A 27,308-nucleotide genomic window follows, 5' to 3' on the forward strand; every position below is an offset into this window, starting at 1 on the left:
CAGCTTATGTCACCATTCCAATCAAATCAGTGCAGACAGATCCATTGGGTTTGGGTTTGGAGCTGCAAATAAAACACTTTACCAGATTGAACTGTTGGGACACACATGTGGTAGTCTAGCTGCTCAAGGAAAATGATAAATGTTGATATTTGTTGCCATTTACACCTTTTTGAATAAATCAATAGTTTGTCTCGTCTAAATAATTATAAACTGCATGGAAAGCTCTTAATTAGAGACTAGACTCATAACCGTTGTAAGCATCTGCCCCCAATTATTCTAAAGGAAAATAATGTGCCACACAATACCTCATAAACACAAAGTCAACAGCATGTTTAAATAAATAATTAAGTTTTCTGGTTGTTATCTGTTGAATGAGTCACTGACAAATGCCCACTCACAGAACAACTTTGGTTTTTCGTTCCCAAAACGATCTTTGAATGAACTGTTGGAAAACTTCTCTGAGAAACATGATAGTATAATGTATGATATTAGAGACCAAAATATTGGTGGAGAGTGACGGCAAAGTTTGCTGAGACAGTAACATTTGTTGCTAAGTGATATTATTATCATATTCAAATTCTAAATCACATTCATTAAGGGTTTTTGGTACAGATATGTGCTTATTAACACAAATGGTCTCTTGCCCTGCATAGTGGACATATCTAATATTCATCTGATTACTGTCTTAATGTCTTTGATGACGTTAGCAAAACAATTTGTGACCTGACCAAAGCACACAGGAGTTTTTGTACTACTGGACTGCTGTGGCAGGAATCAGAGGAAAATTAAGGAAAATGAGGACATGGTCTCTATCAAATTTCAGCATTGCTGCCGTAATACAATTACGATGCCATTTGATGATGTGAAATAGGGAAGCATATCCTGCTTCTGAAAATGCAGTGAACTGCACTGCATATTAAGCACTGAATGAAGTGCTGGAAAAAAAAATAACATTTGGAGCATTTTTAATTGGACTTTTATTGGTAGAGGCCAAACAATGAGGATGCAGTGAGCTGAATATAAATGTGTGACATTAAATCCTGATGGTGACTGGTTTCTAGCAGCTCACAAACCAACTCAAACAAGCTTCCAGCTTTTCGTAACAATGTGAGTTAGTCAGGATGGTTTTGGAAAGACAGGGGCTTGTCAACCAACTAATGACTAGCTAGAAACCAGTAACTTAGGTTTACCTAAAATGGGATATTACAGCAAATGAAAAGGGGAGTTCTCTGTGAAACTTTGTTTTTTTCTATTTTATTTTCACAAATGGGACAGAAGTAAACCAGGCAGAATGAGAGAGAGAGAGAGAGAGAGAGAGAGAGAGAGTTGCTAGGCAACAAACTTGGCATCAAAATTTAGTTTTTCTGCAGCAGTGCCTCACAGTGTGCCAGATCTAAATTAATTCATTTTTTGTGGAGTGCAGTAAACAATAGAGTGAAATAGCCTTTGACCCATTCACTCACTGTAAGAAGTTAATTTTCAAAACACTGTGAATCAATTCCCTTGTGTAGTAATTATAGGATTTTAGGTTGGGCTAGACTTGTAGTGCACACATATGTCATACAGACTGAGAACTGGTAATTGCACAAATATACTGTACAAGTAAATGAATGCATGATGTGATATTTTGCCTGAAAATCTTATTGATGTTTTGTGGTATTTTGTAGAGTAATATGAAACATTGATATCTTAATTGTGAATGTAGATTTGCCATACAGTGAAGACTGAATGTCTGCTTATTGATTATTTATGGTACTATTGCTTGATTACTATTGCAATATTTAGAGCTGTATATAATGATATTCACATTCAAAATCTCATACGATACAAATCAAGACCTTACATCACAAAACTCCAAGAGGTAGCTCACTTCGAATCTCTAAAATATATTTTTTTGTTTTCTTTTTATTCACCTCAGGAGTTTTCCTCATTTATTGAGTGCGTACATTCCTCCTGAAATGCGTGTGAGCGTGGCAACTGCACTGATTGGAGTGTTTCTGAGGCTAAAGCCGCTGATCTGGATGAGCTCACTGATACAGTGACATCCTACATAAGTTTCTGAGGACATGTGTGTTTCCACCAGGACCTATTTAACATTTAACAATGACAAACCTTGGTTCAGCGCAAAACTCAAACAGCTTCAGCAGGCCAAAGAGGACGCATACAGGAGTGGGGACAAAGCCTTGTATGAACAGGCCAAATACACACTATAGATAAGAGTAGCTAAGAGAAGCTACTCTGAAAAGCTGAAAAAAAAAATACATTTTTCAAGCAACGACCATGCTTCAGTGTAGAAGGGCCTGAAAGCCATCACCAGCTACGAGACCCCATCCCCCAGCACTGAGGCCAATCAACAAATGTCTAAAGACCTGAACGAGTTCTACTGCAGGTTTGAAAAGCCTGGTCTCACACCCCATACCCAATCTAACTGTGTCACAACACAGCCATCAAAAACCAGGGATTTGGGCATAAAAATTTGTTTTCCTCCATGCCAACTCCATCTTAAACAGCTAACACAGAAATGATTACCTGTTTTCTGTAATTCATTCCTACACCTCCAGCAAGTACCTGTCTTTCAAGTATTATGTAAATACATATGACTATTTCTATTTATACAACTTTACAGTAAATAATGCACAAATCTGTACATAGATCTTCTTTCAATTTTTACCACATTATTATTTAAGTTTTTTTTTGTATTATTTAATTGTTCTTTCTGTTCTCATGTCATGTATGCATGTACTGTATGTAGTATGTATGCATGTATGTACCAAAAGCTCCTAAAAATACCGCAACAAATTCCTTGTGTGTCTGCACACACTGCAAAAAAAAGAAGAAAAACGAAGCTAATTCTGATTCTGATTAATATTGAAAACCTTATTAAACCTCTATTAATGAAAATAAAACATGCTTTTAGAGCCATATTATTACAGTGCTGCAGATTAATGTTTAAAACAGTGACAAGAACATCTCAGTGTGTCCTTTTCATCCTTTGGGTCCAACCATTGCATAAACAGTCGACAACAAATGCCCACCAAACAGAAGTCTCCATTACTACATCTTTCAGCACTGCGTTCTCATTCATCTGCTTGTTAGCAGAGAGGCTGATGGCGAGCTCCTCCCCAGAGTCCTGCCAAATGAACACTAATGGCCAAGAGATCACGCTGTGGATGGGCTGCTAATGGTGATGGAGCAAGTGCAACGGCTGTCTTCTCTGCTATTCAATGTGAAAGCACAGAGTCTGGCTCCGCTGTGCCTCTGCTCTTGTCAGGAACATTTGTCTACATTAAAGTGTTCATGAAGCACTTGTTGAAAGACTGAAGTTTGGCTGCCCTTGAAGTGTTTATGACATCTTTCCATGCAATATGAACTTGACAAAGATGTAGCTTTTTGGCAGCAGACAACACAAAAAAAATGAGCCAAACTATAACCAGCTATTGATCATGTGTCATATTCTAAATGCAGCAAATACAAATACAAAATAACCAAATTTAGACACTTAAAATTACAACAAATAGTGACTTTTCACTAAAATGTTCCAACCAAACACTTTTGTGTAGCTATCATAGATGGTGATTATCATTTTAAAGAAATATTCTGGGTTCAGTGCAAGTTTTAAGCTTGATTGACAACACTGAATAAACCTTTAATTCTATTTTTCCCTTCTCTTATTTAAAAAAACCTGAGTAAAATAAAGCCTGTGGTAAACATAACTTGACAATCACATAAACTGCACAAAATCACACCCCAAACTGTCTTATCTAGAAATACAGTACATATTTTCAAAAATAATCGTAACAGCTTCAAAATGAGCATTTACGGTATGGGTGTGTGCAGTTCCTCCCCATAGGAAATTTTCAAAGGAACCAGCAGCAAATTAGTGTTTCAGGTTATGATGTCATACCTGCACCACTCTATTTTTAAACATTAAAATACTATTTAAATTGCATTTCCACATGAAGTAAATAATATGTGAATAATATATTAATATGACGTTAGTGTGAACACATGCTTACTATTCAAATGTTCATTTCCATTGCCATGACAACATACCTCCTAAAATCATTAAAACAACCATAAAAATGACAAGAATAACCTCTTAAAAAAGACACATTTTATGAGAAGAATTAATGTTAGTGCTTATAAATCCTCCAAAAATGGGCCCCCCATTAATTTTCATTCTAAGTGCCTCATAACCCCGCTAACCTTGTTAGACAACAGTACAGTCCATTGAACACACTGACATATGCTATACCCTGACTCTTTTGTTTAATTTTTTCAATAGTGACAAAAAAGTAACAAGAGTCTTATTAATTATCAGCTAAAATTACCCAAACAAAGTCTCATAAGCATTATTAGCCTCTCCATTTTGCCTGTGATATCAATAAAGTAATATTCACTTGAACATGAGTTTGGGCTTGCTACAGGGTCTAATTTACAAGCACACAGTGTTCTCTCTCATTTCCTTTTTGACAGTAAGGTGTAGTGGTCCCCATGAGATCCATCGTTCAATGTGCATTTACCTCAGAATGAATTATGCATGTGTCTCCATTTGACCCAGCATGCATTGGGACCTCATACTGGGAAGTGTTGAACATAACTACGCAGGATTAAATGTCCATGAGTCTTTGAGATCTTGATGAAAGTGTATATGTTCAGAAAGAATTCCATAAACGTTTGGTGGTCATAATTATTACCTATAGAAACAAGAACAAAATGTAACAAATTATGGGGTGTTTGGATAATTATAAGTATAAGTATTTTGTAAAATAAAGGCTAATGTGGTTAAGTTTGAGCTCTACTTGATTCTGGTTGGTCATTTGAGAAATTCTGAGAACTTAAGTTTAGTGCATGAACTGAATTTTTATCATTGGACAGACAAGGATATGTTTAATATTCATAAGACTGAGGCAAGTTGTCACATATTTTATATTTTACATAATTTTATATAACTCATTATTTGCAATATATATTTGCCATAACAATGATATGATATTTCTGTTTGTATTGCCTTTTTGTTTTTATTCATGAATTCTGTTTTTCATCATTGTTTTATTGTTTAAATTGTGTAGAAAATAGCCTATCGACCTTAATTGGGCGCCGTATTGAATTTAACATGGATGAAAACAAGGCTCTGAAGAATAAACTTACAGTTTTTACAATGACAAACACTGTATAAAGGTCCTAAATCACATCATTTAACAACTCACAACTATTGTTTTCGTTGGGATGTTGTTTAATAACAGTAAAATCCAACGAATGGACTGTACGTCAGTCAGTGATGCTCACTTTCGTTCCTGTCAAAGATTAAATATGGTGCTCACCTGAATAAAGGTGATGATACACTGGGCAGCTTTTTTGAGCAATGTTTCTTGGGCACTTTTTCATTGAGAATGGACAATGAATTTCTATCTGCATATCTAGATCTGTCATGGGTCCTGTGTCCTGTGCCCATTAGCACAGTTTTTGTGCTAATGTGATGTATGCTCCGAACTTGCTAGGAACTAATCATTTTGGAATCATTGGCAAATTACTCTAATAATAAATGCATATTCTGAGAAAATTACAATGTTTTCTGATCTTAGATGCATTTAAACCTGTTGTAGGAGACTCCAACACAATATTAGGAAATTTTAAAATACCATATGACCTGCTATTTAAGGTCTGTTTAAGACAACATATAATGTGACTACATTATGCCCGTTTTGGAGCATAGGTGAGTTTAATTAATTGTATATAGTTAGCCAAGACTGTACGTGCACATCATGTTGTCTAGATATCCAGCATTGGTTTTAGGAAATATAGTAGTTTAATCTACAACCCTCAAATCAACAAGGCGATGTATGTGCATGTCTTGGTTCCATACTCCATGGATTGGCTCATCTCATCTCCAGTGCCAACGTCATTTGAACAGACCAATGAAACGTCTCCTTTCGCAGGCTGAAAACTAGTTCCCTGAAGAGGCTGGAAGAACACTGGACCCTCTCGAATCTAGTGGGCTAGTCAGAAGCAGCAGCAGACACAACTTTTACTAGGCTTGTTTTTATTTACTCGAACTGTACAGTGTCCACAGCAAAGTTGAGCAGAATTCAGCACCGGAGCTGTCCAGTCTCCACGCCTCACAAACAACGCTGTTTGCACGGCTGCGGAAAATTTGTTTGACGGGGTTACACACTGTACAGTGACCGCCGCGATTACACACGCATAGCCTTCACTGACGAAAAGCAAACACCTTGAAATGACTGCTGGCACCGCGTGAGAGGAGCAGAAGTAAATCGAGTCCCTAGTACCGGAGCACCATCCCATTTCCTTCAGGTTAGTCTTAGTTCTTTACTAATACTAACTAAATCAAGTCAGTTGTGATTTTTACAGTCCACATTCAACCTCGATTAGAATATCTAGGACGCGCATTGTGTGCAACATGCATTCAAATTGATGTTCATAAACGCAGGCAACTTACTGTGCATGGACGCAAATTTCACGAGACGAATCATTCATGCATCAGTTTTGTGTGGGTGTAGAAAAATATCCCAATCTAGGTCAGTACTGTTTGAAGGGTAGGGATGAGAACCATGCATTATATTGCATCATGTTCTACAGTGAGGTGTAACGAGGCTGTTTGATAGTCAGCTGCCAGACTTTACGTAATAACTTTTCTTACGCTGACACTGAATGTTGCACGTTACGTATTTGGATGTAATGTGAAACGTTTCACACGCCAACTTGCGCGTGGTGTACTCGCTCCCGTGAGCAGCACTGCAGAGGTAAGTTTTTCTGGATCAGTTGCGGTCTCTTTGTGAGACCTTTGTGCATCACTTCTGACGTCACAGTCCAGGAGTCAGCAGGATGTCATGTAGTCATTGAGGAGATGAAGTGAGCTGCTTGCATTCAGAGAATCATTTAGATACTTTTCTATAGATTTTATAGAATTTAAACTGATAGCCTTGTATTTTTTATTTTAACTGATTATTTATTTGTTTGTTTTAGATAGCAATATTTTAATCATTAATATTAATAATAAATAATTTTATTGTTATTACGAAATGTACATTTAATTATTGTAAGCAATATTATTTCAGAATTGAAGAGCATTATTATGGTATTGCAACCTGCATATTAATAAATAATAATAACATCATCATCATCATCATCATCATCAACATCATCATCAACAACAATAATCACCATTATTATTAATAATTGATAATCTGATTGAAAATATTTAATATGACTAAATGTAACATTGTTTAATAAATATTGTAAGTAATATTATTTCAGATTTAAGGAGCTATATAAATATTACAATATTACTACCTGCATAATAATAATAATAATAATAATAATAATAATAATAAATTACACAATACTTTTACTAGTTCTACTATACTATCAACAACAACAGAAACAATTATAACTATATTGTTATTATTATTATTTTTGCATTATTTTCATTAATTTCCTTAGCAAGACACTCTAGGTTCCCTCATCTCTCTCACAGTTCTCATTGTCACCTCCTCTCAGAAGAGTGCCTGGCACGGACTGAATGCCAACGTGGGGGCTCCTCTCTCTAGATGCTTTAAGATTCAAATTCCTCCAGATTGCGACGCCTCCGTGCCCATAGGCCTGTGTGCGAGAGGAATCTCAACTCCCTGTGCTCATAATTTGTCCAGCATACTTTGCTTTTAGGCCGCTGATTGTCAAATGTCAGGCATTATGGGACGCGATGGCATATATGCGTTCATAAATGTTCCCAAAGTGGCACAAGCCCACATTGCAAAGATTATATGTTTTATCACTTTATTTACAGAGAGTGTTGGCGATTTCATTTTTGAAGTTTGGCTGTTTATTTTTTATTGGTGGGTGTTTGTGATTCCAATCACTGGCAGAAGGTGGCCTTCGTGAACTTGTTAGTGTGATTAGTTCCAGGCCTTTTGGGATGGGATATTCACTTCAATGGGAAACATTCCTATGGAAAAAATAATGCTTTGTCACCATCCTATTCACACAGGCAGGGTTTGTTGGGATTCAAGTCAGCAACAGCTTGGCAGTGCGAAGCGGATTTGTGAAACATGGTATTAAAATAATACTAGAGGGAAAAACAAAGGCTGGTGCACATGTAGGTGCAATGCATAACATTTGTGTTTTGCTGTAGTAAATAAGTATAACTTCTGTAATGATTCAATTATTGAAACTGTAACTCACCATGCTACAAGTTACTCTGAATTTAAAGGGACAGTTCATCCAAAGGTCTATGTACATGTAGTTACCTTTGTATTTCCGCAGGAATTTCTTTCTTCAACAAAGGAGGTATTTTCAAGAATGTACAGTATTTTTTCCCAAATATATGTTATTTTTCAATTGTTTGAGTACTGGATCATTTCCTGAATTCATTCATATGTTCAGATTAGTCAGATTCACAAATGATTCATTCTCTGCATCTCTTGCTGCCTTTTGACAAAATATTTAGCTTACAAGATACGAATAAAAGGTATTGGAGCTATTCTTTCTTTTTTGTTTCTCTTTCTTTTTTCATCAACCTTGTTTGGTATAAAGATAATGAACACTTAATAACCATAATAACCAGTGCTTCAAAGGATGAATGTGATTTAAAGGGGTCATGAACTGCCTTTTTTATTATACTGTACTGTTCTCTGAGGTCCACAAATCTGTCTATCTGTCTGTCCATATAAAAAGTAAAACTAACACATTTCTGTTCTGACACATTACTGTATATAAAATATAAATATATATAAAATGAAAGCACTATATATATATATACATATAATCTGAGAGTCTGAGTCAAATGTCAAGTAGAGAGAAACAGAGACAGCAGAGCTGTGTACATATGGCTGTGAGATTTTGTACATGACTCTCCACCGCCCCCAACTTCATTTCTTTTTCAGGAGAGTCATCTAAATTCTTCAGGGAAGTATAGCTGGCCTGTTAGTGAGCTGTGGTGGTGAGACAGCTGTTGCCCAAAAATACACTGAATCCTTTGAGCTCTCTTTTATATCTGTGAGATTGCTGACCCTTTACTGCAAAACTTAAAATCTAAACACTCTCAGGGACTTTGAATTTCCCCTGTGTAATAATACAAAATAATGATAATTGTCTTGTGTATGAATTAAGTATTGTATTTGCTTGCGCAGGGGTTTTAATAATGGATAATTTATTTCATGCTTTCCTTGAAGTGTCACATATTACCTGTTCCAGTTTAATAATCAGCCTAGTACATCACCTATAGTAATGCCTTCTTTTAATTAGTAAAGCATCTTAATATTCCGAAGATAAATTTCAAATCTTTACTACTGGATATAGGACAACATTCAGGTTTTTTTTAAAAAAATAAAATCCATTTGCTGAATCACATACCTTGGGAAGCCCATCGGTTACCGAAAAAGCACTTTCTCAGGTGTCAATCACCATAGACCTCCATCTCCATATTCAAATGATCAGTCGACCAATATTTGATTCTCTAATTATTACAATCCTGGCAAAGTGGTTACAGCTCTTGTGTCAAACTCACCACAAAATAGAATATTAGCAAATCTTTCATTTAAAATTCACAAGTGTGGCCCAGAATACAAATGCTGTTCTTTCTATTTCCAGAGGCAACATCCTTGCAGAGATTTAATGTGTCCCATTATGCCCTTTTTAAGGTTCCTAATATTGTTTTGGGAGTGTCCTAAAATAGGTTTACATGCATGCAAGGTCAAAAAACACTTTCATTGTATCAAAATATGCATTTAATATCACCCCATTTTTCAACGATACTCAAAAGATTAATTCGAAGCAGTTCTAAGTTTAGAGTCTCTCTAAAACCCTCCTCTCCGTGAGCATATTGTGCTCTGATTGGCAGTGGTACATTGAGAAAAAAAAATTAGTGAAGTGACATTCAGTGAAGTGACATTCAGCCAAGTATGGTGACCCATACTCGGAATTTGTGCTCTGCATTTAACCCATCCGAAATGCACACACACAGAGCAGTGCACACACACACACACACTGTGAGCACACACCCGGAGCAGTGGGCAGCCATTTATGCTGCGGCGCCCGGGGAGCAGTTGGGGTTCGATGCCTTGCTCAAGGGCACCTAAGTCATGTTATTGAAGGTGGAGAGAGAACTGTACATGCACTCCCCCCACCCACAATTCCTGCCGGCCCGGGACTCGAACTCACAACCTTTCGATTGGGAGTCCGACTCTCTAACCATTAGGCCACGACTTCCCCCACGAATTAACCACTGATTCTTTGCAACCTCATAATTCGGAAGTGAAAATAAAAATGTAATTACTAGGGATGCAACGATTCGCTCAACTCACAATGTGATACGATTCACGATACTGATTTCACAATACGATTTTATCACATTTTTTTTTTTACAAAATGAGATTTAAGACAATTTATAAAGTAATTATTCAATTATAAAATTGAAGCATAGCAAATTTCAAAACTAAATAGAAAATTTAAAACAAATCTCAAATCAAATAAATAATTCAAATGAAAGTAATCTCTCTGAAATCTCAAACTAAGGCTTTGCCTGTGCTCTATTTAAAATGCATTTTAATCTCAAACCAGAAGCATTTTTTATTTAAATTAGATTGTATTGATAAATTCAAAATTTGAAACAAAAAACATAATGGTCTGACTTTAGTTTAGTGAAATTATGCTATATGCGATAAACATATCTGAATGAAACCAACACAGCAGACAGGCTGAATGAGATGCAGAGTTACTCTCTGACAGCAGGTGGCGCTTATGGAACAGCAGGTACAGCATTTCCTTGGTTCCAGCTGTAAACAAAGAAGTCCTGCACTTTTAAATATTATGCATTAAACAGAGGCAAGATGAAAAGAAAATACCATCTAAACTTTTCTAAAGACAGTTCTTCTCAGAGATAAGTTCATATAAACCCCAAACCAAATGTATCATTATTTGTTTAACAACCGACTTGAATCATCACATATTTTTATCAATTTTCAACCAGCTCGCGGTGCATTGTTATATCCCTACCTTCTTGACATGATAATGAATAAACCACAGTGTTTGAGAGAGCAGATCAAGTTATAGTACAAAGGCGGGCATTATGCAAATGTATTACCCCGTATTGTGGGATTCGATTTACTGATGACTCATTTAGGCTGTTAAAAGTTGATTATTTCTTTTGTGAGACAATAACTACTTATCGTGGACTTCCGACTTTACAGCTTTGCAGTTCGTTTACATTCACATACAGCTACATAACACTGCTTACAAGGCAATAGTCAAAATGACATAATATTGGCACTTTAAGAAAACAGTCAGAATCTGATTGTTTATTGAGCATTTTGCATCCCAAACAATTTTTGTAATCTGATGTATTTTTGTCAGTCATAATACATCAATTTAATGTTCAGAATCATTTCTTTTAATCCGTAGGCACGGCAACTGTATTTTTATAGCATACACAATAATAAATGAAAGTGCTTTACATTAGCATTATAAAGAGAGAGCAAAAAACTTAAAAATCCATTTTAAAATCATGAACATAAAAATAAATAATAAATGAAAAATAAAAAAAATTAATAAATGATAAAAAGTCTAGTACTCAGTCTAGGCAGTTATTGCCATTGAGTAATTTCTCTGTTTGGCAGTTATTGCTTTCCCGGCCGTCACTAGAATGAACATGTTATAATCTGTGCTGAGAGTTGGGATGCAGTAGGATTTCTAGCCAGAAGTCATTTTCATAAAGGTTTCACGAAGGGACTGGCTCAGACATTATTACAGGGGCTCTGTAGCCCAAGAGATTCTCGTATTTTATTCTCCTCGAGGAGACCTGCGATGACCTCTGTCTTCCTCTGCCTCCTGTCTCTGAGGACTCTTCATCCATCACTGCATAGTCACAGTTTTACGTCTGTGTCACAGTTCTAGTTCTAGCATCAGAGTGTTTATGCACGCATATGTTCTGATGCATATTGCCTGCTGAAATCACCAGCTCTATGAACTGATTGTCTGGCTTCTATGCAATTTCCACTCATCGGGAGTGCAGGTCTGTCGGGAAACAAATTTGCATTTACACATTCCCAGGCTGATGCAATGAGTGCTTCCAAATGGGAATGCATGATATGATCATATCTTCACTACATGGCGGTGGCAAAAATACTACAGTGAAAATCAAAGTTACACCTTTTTGTGTGAACATTTTGTGAGCGGCTGACCTCTGGTGGTGAGTGAACGGAAAGTCGTAAACTGGATTCGTGACAGACAATTGCGCGATATAAACTTATAATTGTGAGATATAAACTCAGATTTGCAATTCTGCGAAAAAAAAGTAGTGAAATATATGATCATAAACATAAACACAAAATTCTGAGAAGAATAGTCTGAATTGTAAGATGAATTCACAATTGCAAGAAAAGTTGAAAATGACTTTATTATCTAACTTTAATGGACTTTCTTTGAAAAACAACAACAACAAACGTAGAATTGTGAGAAAAGAAGTTGCAATTAATTGTCTGTGGCAGAGAAGTCAAAAAGGAAAGCCGTTTCAAAGGTTTTAATTAATACATTAAAAAAAATCACAGATTCTGTCAGGTTTTGGCACTAATTCATTACATTTTCTTTGTTTTACAAAACAATTTTAAAATGAGTCAAATTCCAGCTAAATCACCTTTGATAGCTTTATTAGTGGTATTGATGTAAATAAATATGTTTAAAAATTGATTAATTCGGTCACCCTAACTGGCAATCCTGGTTGTTTTCTGAATGGTTGCCTGGCTGTAATTTAGAAACAAGCTACAGTTTTAAAGTAGCTTATTGAGTTAAGAGAGAAGTAATGTTATTCCCAGACTGTAATATATGCAGTTTGCTGCCAGCTTTGAGATTGTGCCTAAAAGATACACATTCATTAGTTTGGTGACAAGACATTAAACCTCCCTCAGCCAGCTGATGTGACATCTATCAGAACACGCTGAGCTGTAGCAGGGTAAAATACGTCATACTGCCGGGGGTAATTACTGCAAAAACCCCTGTCACTCCCAGAGCTTTGATGAGAACAGACTCAGCACTGCCTCCTTGATTTCCCTCATAATTAAAGTGCATTTTCATATGCTGCCTGTAGGAACAAATGGCACAAAAAGCACAAACAGAGTGGCTTGTTTAGGTGAGTACAGAGAAGAACGTGACAGGTCAGAGGAATTAAGAATTTGGAGGAGCAGGTGCTCAAGTATAAAAGGGGCACATGGAACAAGGCTTTAAATGGCACTGTTCAAAATATCAATACAGCAATATATTGTGATGCATTCCTTGCTGATTCGCGTATCGATATGGATGGTTATGTATTGATACAGCAGCACATGCTTTGATGCAGTTTTGAAAAAGAAACAATAGAGAAGATAATTTTAAGTTTAAAATAATAATAGCTCTGGGATTAGAATCTGAAATAAATTGAGTATGAATATGAAAATATGAATCTTAAATTGTCCCAACCTAATGGCTTTTTCTTATCTGTTCTACAGAACTATTAAGAACAGCGTTATAGTAAAAACTATAGAAAACACTTGTGCCTCTACATTTTCCTCTTTCTCACCAGCCTCTGTCTCCTGGCTTGCTGTTCCCTGCTCTCTTTCTGTCACTTGTGCCTCTATATTTCACTCTTTTTCTTCCTCTATCTCCATCTCCTCATTTGATCTATTACTTTCCACTCTCTGTCCATCTAGGAACAAGGCTCAATTTACTATTTCAGCATTAATGTATTGTTTTAACCATCACTACTACTCTTGCACCTAATCAATAAGACCTTAAATATTGATACAAAACATTAACAACTGATACACTGGAATATAGTGATTAATATTAGTATTACTGTTGTAGTGGTCCAAAACTGAACACCTTTGCAATGTACGTACAGTACTCAGCATAAATGAGTACACCCCCTTTAAAAAGTACAAATTCAATCAGTAGCTCAATGAACAAAAGAACAATTTCCGAACTTTTCACAAGGCTGAGTTTTATTGAACACTTAAACTCCATAACATGAAATTAAAGGTTAATAATCTAACTTGGATCACAAAATCTTCAGTTTTACTCAAATTAGTTGAAGCAAAAATGAATGCACCCCACAACAAAAACTACTAAATCTAGTATTTTGTATGAGCACCGTGATTAAGGAGAGCACCAAGTCTTCTAGGCATGGAACGAACAAGTTGGCGACATATTGCATCAACTATCTTTTTCCATTCTTCAAGAATACCCTCTTTTAGAGCCTGGATGCTGGATGGAGAGTGATTCTCATCTTATTCCTTCAGAATTCCCCACAGATGTTCGATTGGGTTCAGATCAGGAGACATACTTGGCCATTCACCCGGTTCTTCTTCAGAAATGCAACCAGTAGCTTTAGATGTGTGTTTTGGATCATTGTCGTGTTGGAAAAGTGCACAACGACCAAGTGCATGGAGTGATGGCAGCATCTTCTCCTTCAGTATAGAGCAGTACATTGTTGAGTTCATGATACCATCAATGAAATGCAGCTCCCCAACACTAGCAGCACTCATGCAGCCCCACATAAGGACACTGCCACCATCATGTTTCACTGTAGGCACCATGCATTTTTCTTTGAAATCCTCACCTTTACGACGCCACACAGTTTTTAAACCATTAGTTCCAAAAACAGTGATCTTTGTCTCATCACTCCAGAGTATAGAGTCCCAGTAGTCTTCATCTTTTTCAGCATGGGCCCTAGCAAATTCTAGGCGTGCTTTTTTGTGCATGGGCTTTAGGTAAGGCTTCCTTCGTGGACGATACCCATGCATGCAATTCCTCTGCAGTATGCGTCGTATGGTGTCACGGGAAACGGTTACTCCAGTTTGGCTTTGCACTGCTTTAGCTAACTGCAGTGAATTTGCATGGTGATTTTCTTCAACCCTTTTCATCAGAAGACGCTCCTGTCGAGATGTTAACTTCCGTGGACAGCCTGGACGTCTCTGTAAGATGGTTGGGGACGTGCAACCATCTTACAGAGACGTCCAGGCTGTCTTTCTTAAAATTTTGGATCACTTTTGCTACAGTATTTTGACTGATTTGTAAAACTTTGCTGATCTTCTTGTAGCCCTCACCTTTTTTGTGTAAAGAAATTATTTCCGTCATTTCTGACATTTCTCTTCCATGGGGAGCCATTGCTGACAGCATGAAATGGGAAGGGCTTTTCTTTAAGTAATGCCCTTTTATAGTCACCTGTCTGCTGGACACCTCTTAAATGAATCATTAGACTCACCTGTGGTTGAATGCCTGTTAATTAGAATTTTGTAGTCTTAAGTGTAGCTTTTCTCCTAAGACTATAATTGGGGTGTACTCATTTTTGCAACATGGGCTTGAATGAATTTGTTAGGAAAATAACTTTTTTTGTGTGTGCAAATTAACAAATCTTGTTTGCAATCAATGGCCCACATTTGTGGGAGTATTTTGTAGTATAGTATCTCATAGAAAATGTTGATTCTGAAAGGAAACTAGAGGTTTTCTGACAAATGTTGTGGGTTGTACTCATTTATGCTGAGCACTGTAAACAAATGACAGACTACATTTGTTATTCATATCCTTCACACTGCACTTTGATGTCAGGTATATTATGCATTTTGTATTGACATTAATATTTGTACATTTATTTCCAGAGAGATATTATTGAGGCTATTTACAGGCTAAAGTGGTCTTGCTGTTGTAAACATTGTTGCTATTGTAGAAAAAATATTTGCTTTTAAAATATATTTATATTTTAATTCATTTCTGAATTGTTTTTATTTTTATAATGATAATTCAGAGAATGAGAAAATCTGAATGAGCCTTACAAGTGTTGTGATAATTATTTTAAGGCAATCTATGTGTTAAAAAATAAATTAGTCAAATAACATTTTTTTGTAATTCACTGTTTTTATTTTAATAGAACACACAAAAACACATCACAACAAAGAAAGGAAAACCAAGTTAAACCACTGCCCTCCCAGAACCTCCCCCCAACCCACACCTATCCCATCGCACCCCAGGACCCAAATAAATACAAAAGTAAGATAATATGTGATCAAATAAATATACTCAAAAATAAATAAATAAATAAATAAAATAAAATAAAAATAAAATAATATACAAACAGAATTGGTAATAATATTAACAACAGAATGACATTTTAGACTAAATAACCAAAATCTTCGATATTATGGAAATCCCGTTCTTCCACATAGAAAGAGTAGCAGGCTTTGCGTGGTTAGTCCGTGCAGAAGACAGTTCCAGGTATAGTATTTCCAATAAGGAATGAATCAAGTGTTGAGCAGAAAGATCATGAGGGGTTTTCCAGCGTTGAACTAGTAATTTCTTTGCCACAGTCATAGCTGCTAGCGAAAATTTCCGTTCTTTCACACTTACAGAAAATTGAGAATTATCATTCAACAATAAAATAACAGGATCCTTGGGAAAACGAATCTTGATAACCTTGTATAAAACATCAAGCACAATGTCCCAAAATTTTTGTACACCTGGACAATCCCATAACATGTGTCTTAAAGTGTCAAGGCAACCTGGTCCACAAAATATACAATATGGATGGGGTGAAATACCCATAGCATAATGTATACGTGTGGTTAAATATGCTCTGTGAACAATTTTAAAGTGAATGAATTTGTGATTAGAGTTTGAGGACGCATGAAATGTATTAACCGTATTAAGAAAGCACATTCCGATTGTGCCATATGGGAGTATGGGTATGCCATATAGTTTTAGAAGGAAAAAGGGATTCAATCTTTTTAAATATTTGGAGAGCATGTGAAAGTATAGGTCCATAATGTAATGAGCACTTCCTATATGTAAGACCAGAAAATAAAAAATCTTGCAATCGAATTGGTCAAATAAGTTCTTGCTCTATTACTTTCCACGAAGACCGTGAACAAGGATCAAACCATTTCTTAACCGAGAGCAGAATAAAAGACCAATGATACAATTTAAAATTTGGGCAACCCCATCCGCCTTTCATTTTAATTCTTTGAAGTGTAGACCACTTAACGCGGGGACGTTTTCCGTTCCAAATATATTTTATTGGTAAAGAATCTAGTTTTTTCCAATAATTTGTAGGTGGGGGGAGAGGAAGCAAGGAACTAATAAAATTGATGCGAGGCAGAATATTCATTTTTATTACTGACATTCGGGCTGAAGGTGATGAGGGCAGATACATCCATCGTTGAATGTCAGACTCAATTTTCCCATAGATTGACATATAGTTTATTTTTGAGATTAAGGGTAAAGTAGGTCTGAGTTCGATCCCTAAATATTTAACTTGTGTTGATAATAAGATATTGTTTGGAATAGAAAAATTTAGACCACCAGAATTAAGAGGCATCAAAATAGTTTTTGAAAGATTAATTTTAAATCCTGAACTTCTTTAAAGTATACCATAGATAGCCCCATTCAAGCAGTTCAAAGGCTTTTTTAGCATCAATAAATAGAAGGCCGCTAGGCGATTTCAATTTCGCTGATCCTGCGATGACATGTAACACACGGCGGACATTGTCAGAAGCTAGGCGACCAGGAATGAAACCTGATTGATCTGGATCAATTAGTTTATGTATTACTACTTGTAGGCGTCTGGCAATAACTTTAGCATAGATTTTGACATCCTCATTAATCAAGGAGATGGGCCTATAGTTAGAACAGTCTGAGTGATCTTTGGTTTAGGTTGAACAGAGATTAAAGCTGTATTGAGGTCACTGTGAAAATGGCCTTTGGATATGGCCTCATTTATAGTCCATAATCAAATATGACCTAATAAATCCCATAGCACCAGGTATAACTCTGTTAGAAGGCCGTCAATTCCGGGAGACTTTCCTTTATTTGAACAGATTACTGCATTATGTAGTTCTTCTAAAGTTATATCAGAGTCAAGGTTGTCCATTTCCTCTTTTGAAAGTTTATTTAAATTCAATTGGTCAAAAAATTATTTTAACTGACCGGTACTGGGTTGCGTTTCTGAAGTATATCATTTTCCAAAGAATGATGTGAATATTTTGTTAATATCTTTGGGATGTGAATTGAGAACATTTTTTGAATTTTTAATCGCCCGTATATTAAAACGTTGCTCATGTTTTTTCAGAGTAAGTGCAAGGAGTCGGCTTGGTCTGCTTCCATCTATATGGTATTTATGTTTTGTAATATGCATTAGATATTCTGCTCTTCTGCATAGCAAATCATTGAGTGCAGCCCTTTCAACATTTAAGTCCCCACATCTTTTTTCTAATACTGATATTTGTTCAAAATATTTCTTTTTAAGTCTAGCAGAAAATGAAATGGCTTTGCTCCTTAAAAAGCCTCTGATAGATGCCCATAGCATATCATAATTGGAGACTGAGTTTTGATTTAATCTAATAAATTCAGTCAGTTCTGCTCTCAGTTGAGATAGGAAGTCCTCGTTTTGTAGAAGCAGAGTGTTAAATCTCCATCAGGACGGTTTACAGGATGTCTTGATCTGGAGATGTGCTAATACAGCATTATGGTCAGAAACACTTTGTGGTTGGAATTCAATGTGTATTTGATCTGAAAGTAGCGTAGACGAAAGTAAAATATAATCAATTATTGAGAATGATTTGTGACATGGGGAAAAATAGGTGTATTCCTTAGCTGTAGGATTATGTACAATGATTATATGACGATTGAATAACCATGAAGAGATAAAAGTGTTTTCAAAACTTGTGGAAAAAAGAAGACATCATATGAGTTTGGGGCATATATATTAACAAATGCATACCTATTTCCTTCAATTAAGGCACAGCAATTAGCGACTCAGCCATCGTCATCGAAGCCTTTGTGTTCAATAATAAAATTAGAATTACGTTTAAAAAGAATTGTCACCCCTTACTTTTTAGAATGACAATTTGATGATATTATGGGAATATAACGCCTGTTTTGCATTCTTTGGGTGTCTATTTTAGTAAGATGTGTTTCTTGAAGAAACGCTACATCGATTTTCTTTCTGTGCAAAAGATCTAAAACCCGTGTAGGTTTAATGGGAGAATTCAACCCCCTAACATTGAGAGACTATATATTTATATTAACCATATAAATATATTGTATTATATATTGACGTGCCTGTGAATTTGTGTGTGTTCACCCATTCAGTTTGCCTATAATTTGCAGTTGTATGCATAATTGGTATGCATTGATGCAGGAGAGAGGTTTTGTGTGTGGACAGGCTGTAGCTACAGTTCTCTTGTATGTCGATGTTCTTAGTTCACATCTGTGTTTTGTATTCATATTAGTTGAGCAGACGTGCATTAGTGACCTGCGGTGAGAAATTCTTTCTACACAGCTTCTAACTTTATTGTTGGAGTCGTGTGTTGTAATCCGCAACAGTATTTAGGGATTGGGACTATTGTGAATGATGATCTGTGATGGCAGCAGACCAATACGAGATACACCAAGCCTCCCAATGATCAATAATATGAGAGATCTGTGTTAAGAAAGCTCTAGTGAGGTGATTTGCAGCACATTTGCTGTGGTTCACAAAATCTGCTTAATCCAGCATGTGGGCGTATTTTGCCAGAGCAATGATTTAGAGACAAAGTCGATAGAGCATGTCTTGTTTTCAACCTTATTATTTGTTACGCAACAGGGTGCTAACACTGACGCAGCAAGAATGAGAACCGTCTCTCTTTACTTGATTAATATAATGTGGATATTAAAGGTTAAACTGCTGAAATAACCACCATAGGTGATTGCATTGCCTGATATAATATAATGATGTCTCATGTTGAAAATAGCTTCTGCTGTGTTATTGTATTGCAGCCATGGGTGTGCTGATGTCCAAGAAGCAGCAGGTGGAGAAGGTGCAGAAGTGTAGCGCGGTGGTGTCTGCATTTAAAGACAGTCTGAAGGACCGGCCGGCTCCAGCGGCTGTGGCTCAGACTGAAGAGGTCATAGCCGAGAACGGAGATGGATCTGCTGATGGATCCCACCAGACTAACAAAGAGCACACTGAACAGAAAGACAAAGACAGCAAACCAGGGTCATTACCAAATCAGCAGGCCTCAGCTCTGCCCAGTGAGGAGCATAAGGCCAATCAGGAGGCTTGGGGGCGGCTCCGTGATGGGAAGGGGGTGGAGCCTGAGGATCTGAAGAAGGCACATCAGCTCATTCCTCCTGCGTTTGTGCGGCCAAAGAGAGAGGTCAACGACGACCAACCGGTAGATGTGCCACTTGGGCAAAGAGAGCAGGTAATATGGCTAAAATAAAATAAAATAAATATTTTGTAAAATAATATTTTTAAAATAAAATCTATATTCCTGCTCATCTGTTATCAGAATTATGTTTACTGTAGAAGTATTTCTCTTTTACTTATGCACATCTTTTTGTGCATATTAAAGTAAAAAATAAATAGTTACATATATTAGAATTTTGGGCTATATCATATATATCATTAATATATCATTTTTTTAAGGGGTAAATATGATGCTTTTTTGAATATCATTATTTTGTGTATTTGGTGTAACAGAATATGTTGAAATGCTTTAATGTTCAAAAAAACATTATTTTTCAAATACTGTACATTATTGTAGGTCCTCTGTGCTCTGCCTCTCTCAAACGTGTTGTTTTCTACAAAGTTCCTCCTTCTGACAAGCGCAGTCTGCTCTGATTGGCCAACTGACCCAGTGCATTGTTATTGGCCGAACACTTCAAGCACTTGTTGTGCTGGAAAAACCTGGCTGTGTGAGCTGCGCTGGTGTCTGGGATCAGTCTGAAATGAATTGGGGTCACTGAAGCTTGCGGTGATGGGGCCAGGCCTCATAACCAGCCGGAGAAGAGTCACTCCACACAACTCCACTCAACAGAACGCTTTTGTTTATCTGCAGTCTCTCTCTCTCAGCAGATATAAAAGACATAAGAGCAGGCAGAATGAGATGAAATTTGGCTCATCTTTGTGAGTTATGTCTAGATGCATTTGCCGATGTTCAAATATGGTTCAGGAAAATGGATAAACAAAAAGGCAGTAGTGAAATGAATGAAAAATACAGCTGGTGAATATAATTGTGGGAATGAAACCCTTTGCTTTACTTTGGCAAAGGAGAATAAACTCTGTCCTTAAGAGAAATAAAAATGAGGATTTGTTTTTTTTTTGTCACACAGTGTATAGAGTATAGAATGATAGTGAGAGTACTGATGCAGAGCTTGAGTCAGATTCAGCTTCAGAGGCTCAGTGGCAAGGTGACGTCCTTTGGCTCTTCTGATCGTCCCGCTTCTAAATACAGCACCTCTCTCCCCCGCGCTCATATCACAATCCTCACCCTCCTCAGAGACACATGTCACAGTCTGAAGAGCAAAGACTGAGTGGGTCTGGTGCCTCTGCCACAGTAGGGAGAATTTGATCCCTGGTTCCCTAGTGCAGCGATACATAAAAAGGTGTGTTATAACCAAATGAACTAATTACATGAGTTGATTAGGAAGCAGTGGTTCTGGAGGAAAAGCTAATTTTAATGCTTGGTTTCCACGTTCCACGTCTTTCCCCTGCAGCTCTCTTTTCACATTGTAATATTTAGCTCTGATTGTATGTTTGTGTCATACAGCAGAACTAGCAGCAGCACGCTGTAACCAGGCCGTGAGTCATCAGCTCTCAAACCATCCCAACTCCTGTGGAGACTCTTGGATCTGCACCAGAAGTCCTTGAAAATGATATAAACTTTGAACTACAGTTTGAACTACAGTTTTGTCTCCGCACGTTTCCAAGGCTTTAAAATGTCTGACCCTGAGCTGCGTTAATGTGACAGGTTGTCAATAGTTCTGTCCAGTCTCCACAGGCTGTCTCTAGATGGGCGGAATAGATAGAGAGGAAGAGCAGCATGAAATAAGATGATGTAAAACGCAATTTGTTAGATAGTTGATTCTATCAGTGCTTTACCACTTGCATTACTTGGAAGGTAACTAATTATAACGTAGCAACAATGTTATTTTTGTATTATTTAAATACTGCTATAGTATTTATTATTTGTTTTTATTTAATTTAGCTTTTATTTTTAACATTTTCAGTTTTAATTTGAATTTTACTTTATGTTTTAGTAATCTTTGGAAGTGATTTGATAATTTTTTGTTTTTAAAAATTACATTTTGTGAATTTACAAAAATACAATACATTTTTATTTATTTCAGGCTTTGATTTGAGCAATTTTAGTTCTTCAGATGTTCAAATCAAGAAACTTATTTTTATTTCAGTATTTCAGCAAAATTTTTAATTTAATTAAAATATTTTAATTGTTTTATTTCATTTTTATATTTTATTTAATCTTTAAAGTAATTCATTTAAAAAATATATATGTTTTGGTTTTAGTTATTATTTATTATATATTATTCATTAGTAATTTGATAATTTCGATGGTTCATGAAACCAAATGGATTGATTTTTAAAAACAATGATAAATAATAATAATAAAAAAATAAAATCAAGCGATCGAGTCTTTTTTATAGTAATGCGATGTTTGGTCAAATTACTGTTGTACATTAATATTTTCCCAGATGTATAAATCATAGAGTATTTTTTTTATTTATTTCTTCTGTACATTAATTTTAAATGTAATGTTACTGCCACACTAAATGAAATAGGTTATTCATTCATAAACCCTCTTTTTTACTTGCTTTACTTTTTTTTACTTACTTTTTTACTCTAAAATATCCTTTATTAGAATTATATAGTTATACGTATATTACAAAATATATATTTCCCATTAAGTTGCTTCAATGTAATTTATCTTTTTTTAGTAGCTTGTTTCTAATGCGTCAAAAGAGTAATTAAAGAAATGAATGAATGAATGAATGAATGAATGAATGAATGAATGAATCAATCAATCAATCAATCAATCAATCAATCAATCAATCAATCAATCAATCAATCAATCTATCTATATGTACATACAATAGATTTACATTATATCAGTTTAGAATTCATAAAAATGTAAATAAATTTCACCCCTGGGATCAGTAAAACATTTTCATCTGCTGCATTCATCAAACCAGCATGACTTCCACATATTATGACATGAAAGTGAACCACATGCAGATTCAGCTCCACCATAGGAGACTTTAAATGAGCAGGGAATGTCAAGTGAGATTAATTCTATACTTGGTGACCTTTAGTGAAAAGCATGTAATGGAGGGAGGTATAGAAGTTTGATTGTAGAGGTGTTAGCTTATCGCAGAGTCTCCACACTTCCTGTCATGTGTAATTATGCGTTTTCAATGGGCAGTATGGTCTTTCTTTCAGTGAATCAGTAAGAGTCCGGCTGCTAAGTAAGGAATGATTTATCTGTTTTGCATTCAGCCCATCAACGATGAGATATGCGAGGTGTGTGAGGTCTGGACGGCAGACGATCTGTTCCCCTGCCGGACGTGCACGCGGGTCTTCCACGATGGCTGTCTGCGGGAGATGGGTTACCTGAGCACTGAAGCCCTGCAGGAGATGAGAGAGACGGCCCACACCACCAGCGGCTGGAGCTGCTATTACTGCGTGAGTTCTCTCAAGCCTCTTTCATGAATACATACACACAATCATATGCAGACATCTTTACAAGCACATTTCCAGTCACTGGCTGTGTGTAGTTGTTTCCTTTAGTTATTACTGCACAGGAAATGTCTTTCAGTCAGTAACAAGGATCTGTTCTGCAGGAATGAGCAGCATATTTATATTTTTCTGTGTCTTGAAGAAATGACAATGACCTGATTGTGGCATGGATGTAGTCACTATGAACTGTCATTGTATGTGAAAGAGTTGGGATGTCAGAAAATGTCCATTTTGACTGGTAACAGAGCAATAAGTCAGCAGAATTGTCTAATAGCAGCAATTAACAACAAGTCGTGTCTGGTTCCCATAACTAGGTTTTTGTCTGATACTCAAAACTATATTAACAGACTCTTATCAGCCTAGAAGTTGACAGAGCAAAGCCAGTGAAGAGCAGAAGCAGGAGACAGAGAATTAATGATAATAAATGAGCAGAGTTTATTGAATAATTTTAGTTGCATATGTTTCAGTGAACAGACTTAATCTGATGGACACAAATCCAACAAATGTTAAGCCATAGCAATGGAAAATTTCTGCTTCACAACAATGTCCCGTGACATTAAAAATCTTGCAATGGAGACATTCTCTTATATCTTTCTCGTGAACATCCCTTGAAACCACACATCATAGGATAATAGAAAACGTATAGAAAATCATATAATAATATGATTTAAATGACTAATCAATGAATAAATAAAAAAAATAGTATAAATTGCTTAAATGATTATATTATAAAATGGAATAATAAAATGATTAAATGATAAGTGATTATAAATGCATTAGTAAATGAATGAAGAATAAATGATTTAATGAATGAATGTATATAAAAGAAAGTAAAACACAGCACAAGTATATGTTTGCTATCTTGAAGCTATACACACACAGGTTACTACAGGTTACACAGGTTATCAGGAAAAAAATAAATAAAGTACTACTGCTAAAGTATTTCTTATTGTTAGTTCATAATAACTAATGTAGTTCTAGTTAACTAATGTTTATGCCTCGTGCAAAATTTCCATTCACATAAACTGCTTTCCCACCATTGGACCAAAATGTTCTCGTTTCTTAAAGGGGTCTTTTATAAAGTCTTGATTTTGTTCTGGGAGTGTACTGGAAAAGGCTCTCATATTTTATATTATTATGAACCTCTTGAATAGTTCATGTATGAAATGAAGACCTACCTTCTGAAAAACAAAATGTGCTGTGATTGGTTAGCTGGGCCAGTGTGTGTTGTGATTGACAACACTCGGCGCCTGTTCGGGAAATGTCATGCTCCTTTTAGATAGATTATGTTTGGCTGATTCCAGGCCAAGAATTATACAATCATGCCATGCCAAACCAAACTCACATGGAAAACCAACTGGAACCGTTCCTTAACCATTCATCCTGAGTGTGGAAAAATGGCTGTGAATTCCTGTTAAAATTAATGGATTTTGCACATAAAAATTCACCAAACATGGTATATCTGACCCCACCAATGAGTTATTTCAGAATCAATAAGACCAGGAACATGTGTGAAGTAAATATGTTCAAGTTTTGCTCTTCTTTTAAAGGAGCATTGCGTAGGTTCTGAAATTTCTAACCATTACTGACACCAGTGGCCGTTAGAGGAACTGCAGCCAGTCTCATGCTCGTTCTCAATGCGCACGCTCTTTTTTTTTTTTTTTTACTTACAAGGAGTGTCCGTGAGTGTCTGAATTGTGCTGGAGGCTGGTCGCTTCTTTCCATCCGCAGAGTCCATTTGAAAACACTATTGCCGCTGCTTACTATAATGGCTGGCGTGCCATACGGTTGTAAGCCAAAGTAGACGAGAACGCGCATGACATCACATTTTGTGAATTTTCGCGCCAATTCGGGCCCGACTCCTCCACACACAATTGAGCCTACAGGCTGATAGAGGCAACCGTGGTGGACAGTTGAGGTGTCATTCTTTTTTTTACATCATGGTTGGCTCATACATGTACAAATGAAAACTCTATCTTAAAGATTTTTTTTAAGTAAAAACCTCAACATAGCTCCTTTAATATCCTTATCCAGCAAAAAGTGCTGATAGTGTGATCAGATACATAGACCACCTCTTAGCTAGTTTATTTCCACAGATCCCTACCCTGTAAAGCTTCTCCCAAAGGTCAGCGTGAAGATGAACATGTCAAGATGATTGTGTTATTCTAGAGAGTCTGGGATCTGTTCAAAGTGCTCTTTCTCTCGGCGTCAGAGTACTCTGGCACTAAAATTACAGAGCGGGCTGTCAAAGCGTACAAGCGTCCTTCAAAGTGAAGTAGAGCGCTTATCTCAGTCATGCAGGCCGCTGATGCTTAATTCATTTGTTGAGAGTGTAAGACATTTTCAAGGCTGCTGCTACATGCACACCAGACGCGCTCACTGGTCTCCAGCTAGACTCACACCCTCAAATGGATTGCATCCCATGCCGCATTGCAAACATGCTGCATTGCCGGGTTGTTGCTATTTCCTTAGAGGGTTAATTCACAGCTTATGTGTCTGATTTTCTCACTTTGCCCTTGCTAAAACCCAATCCACATGTGTGCATAAGCGTGAGCATGTCGAGGACTTGAGATGTTCAGACTGGGGATTACACTGTTGAATATTGCTTTCAAGGGACACTGATGTTTTGTTTCATGTAATACCATTCATTATTTTCAAGTGTATTTCAGTGCACTGGGACAAACTGAGGCTTAATGGGAAATGATAGCGGCATGGAGAACTCCAAGCATGAAAATCAACAACAGTAAGTGTTAGCGAGAAGACCGTGGTGGAAAATTAATTAAGAGTACAGGCCAGGTTGTCAAACTGATTTGCGGGCTTTGCCATTCAATAGAATAAGCACTGTAATTAACGACAATGAAAGAGCTCAAACTGATATGACATGCACCTGGTGTGGAGATACGCTCATAAAGTGATGCCACGGATGATGGGGAACGTCAACAATGATAACTGTGAGCTGAAGCAATATAGACACGGCCAATAGGGATAAGCTTTGTTGTTTTGTTAGCTAGCCAGCTATCTACTATTTGTGTGAACATAATTAGTTGATTATTCCCTCTTGTTCTGACATCTTTCAAGGTTTATGGTTTGAAAATGTCACCCAGCAGTGGTGCATTGTGCTGAAACTGTGGAGTTGTTTTCTCTGGTGTGCTTGTGTTCTTTATGCTGGTTTCATCTTTTGGATTTCCTGTGAAATTCAAATCTCTTGAAGTTTCAGCAAACATGAAGGCTTACAGGGATAGTCCATGCAAAAATGAAGCTTCTGTCATCATTTAGTCATCCTCGTGCTATTCCAAACCAGTATGACTTTACAAACTGATTTGGTCAGGGCTGTACAGTGCAAAAAAAAAAAAATCGGTCTGTACAATGAATAAATGTACTACAGTAGCACGTGTGCAATACAGTTTTGCATATGTATATAGTAATAGTGTAATAGTTTGTATAGAATAATAGTTTAATAGTGTAATAGTTTTGGATTAAACTATTTTTAGATTGCATTTACATTAAATCTTTTTTTTTTATGAAAAAAAAATAATTGTACCATTTTTACCTCTCTAAAGAAACAGGAGTTTCTATTCAGGAACTCGAGCTGCGTCAAGCGCTTTGGGGAAACGCCTTTGGCAGGATCAACTCTGAATATTGTGTGCAATCTGTTCAATGGAAGCGCGTAACGTCACGGGCGGTGACGTAGCGACCAGGAAGCTATAAAGGCACCTGCCACGCAGCTGACTTCAGCTTCACGTCTTTCAGCAAG

At 36.5% G+C, this 27,308-nt stretch overlaps 1 protein-coding gene across 2 annotated transcripts in view; it reads left to right on the top strand.

Annotated features, from left to right (window-relative positions):
* The first annotated feature begins 5,947 nt into the window (after positions 1-5,947).
* The window catches only part of LOC132132538 (PHD finger protein 24-like), a 40,024-nt gene continuing 18,663 nt past the window's right edge, over positions 5,948-27,308 (top strand). For both annotated transcript variants that reach the window (XM_059544947.1, XM_059544949.1), the window contains exons 1-3: positions 5,948-6,315; positions 19,795-20,222; positions 23,315-23,500. In XM_059544947.1, coding sequence (XP_059400930.1) covers positions 19,797-20,222; positions 23,315-23,500 — 612 coding nt within the window. In that variant the 5' untranslated portion in view covers positions 5,948-6,315; positions 19,795-19,796. The remainder of the gene's footprint in view (positions 6,316-19,794; positions 20,223-23,314; positions 23,501-27,308) is intronic.

Source organism: Carassius carassius, chromosome 49 (genome assembly GCF_963082965.1).
Source record: "Carassius carassius chromosome 49, fCarCar2.1, whole genome shotgun sequence".
In the NCBI taxonomy this organism is placed as follows: domain Eukaryota; kingdom Metazoa; phylum Chordata; class Actinopteri; order Cypriniformes; family Cyprinidae; genus Carassius; species Carassius carassius.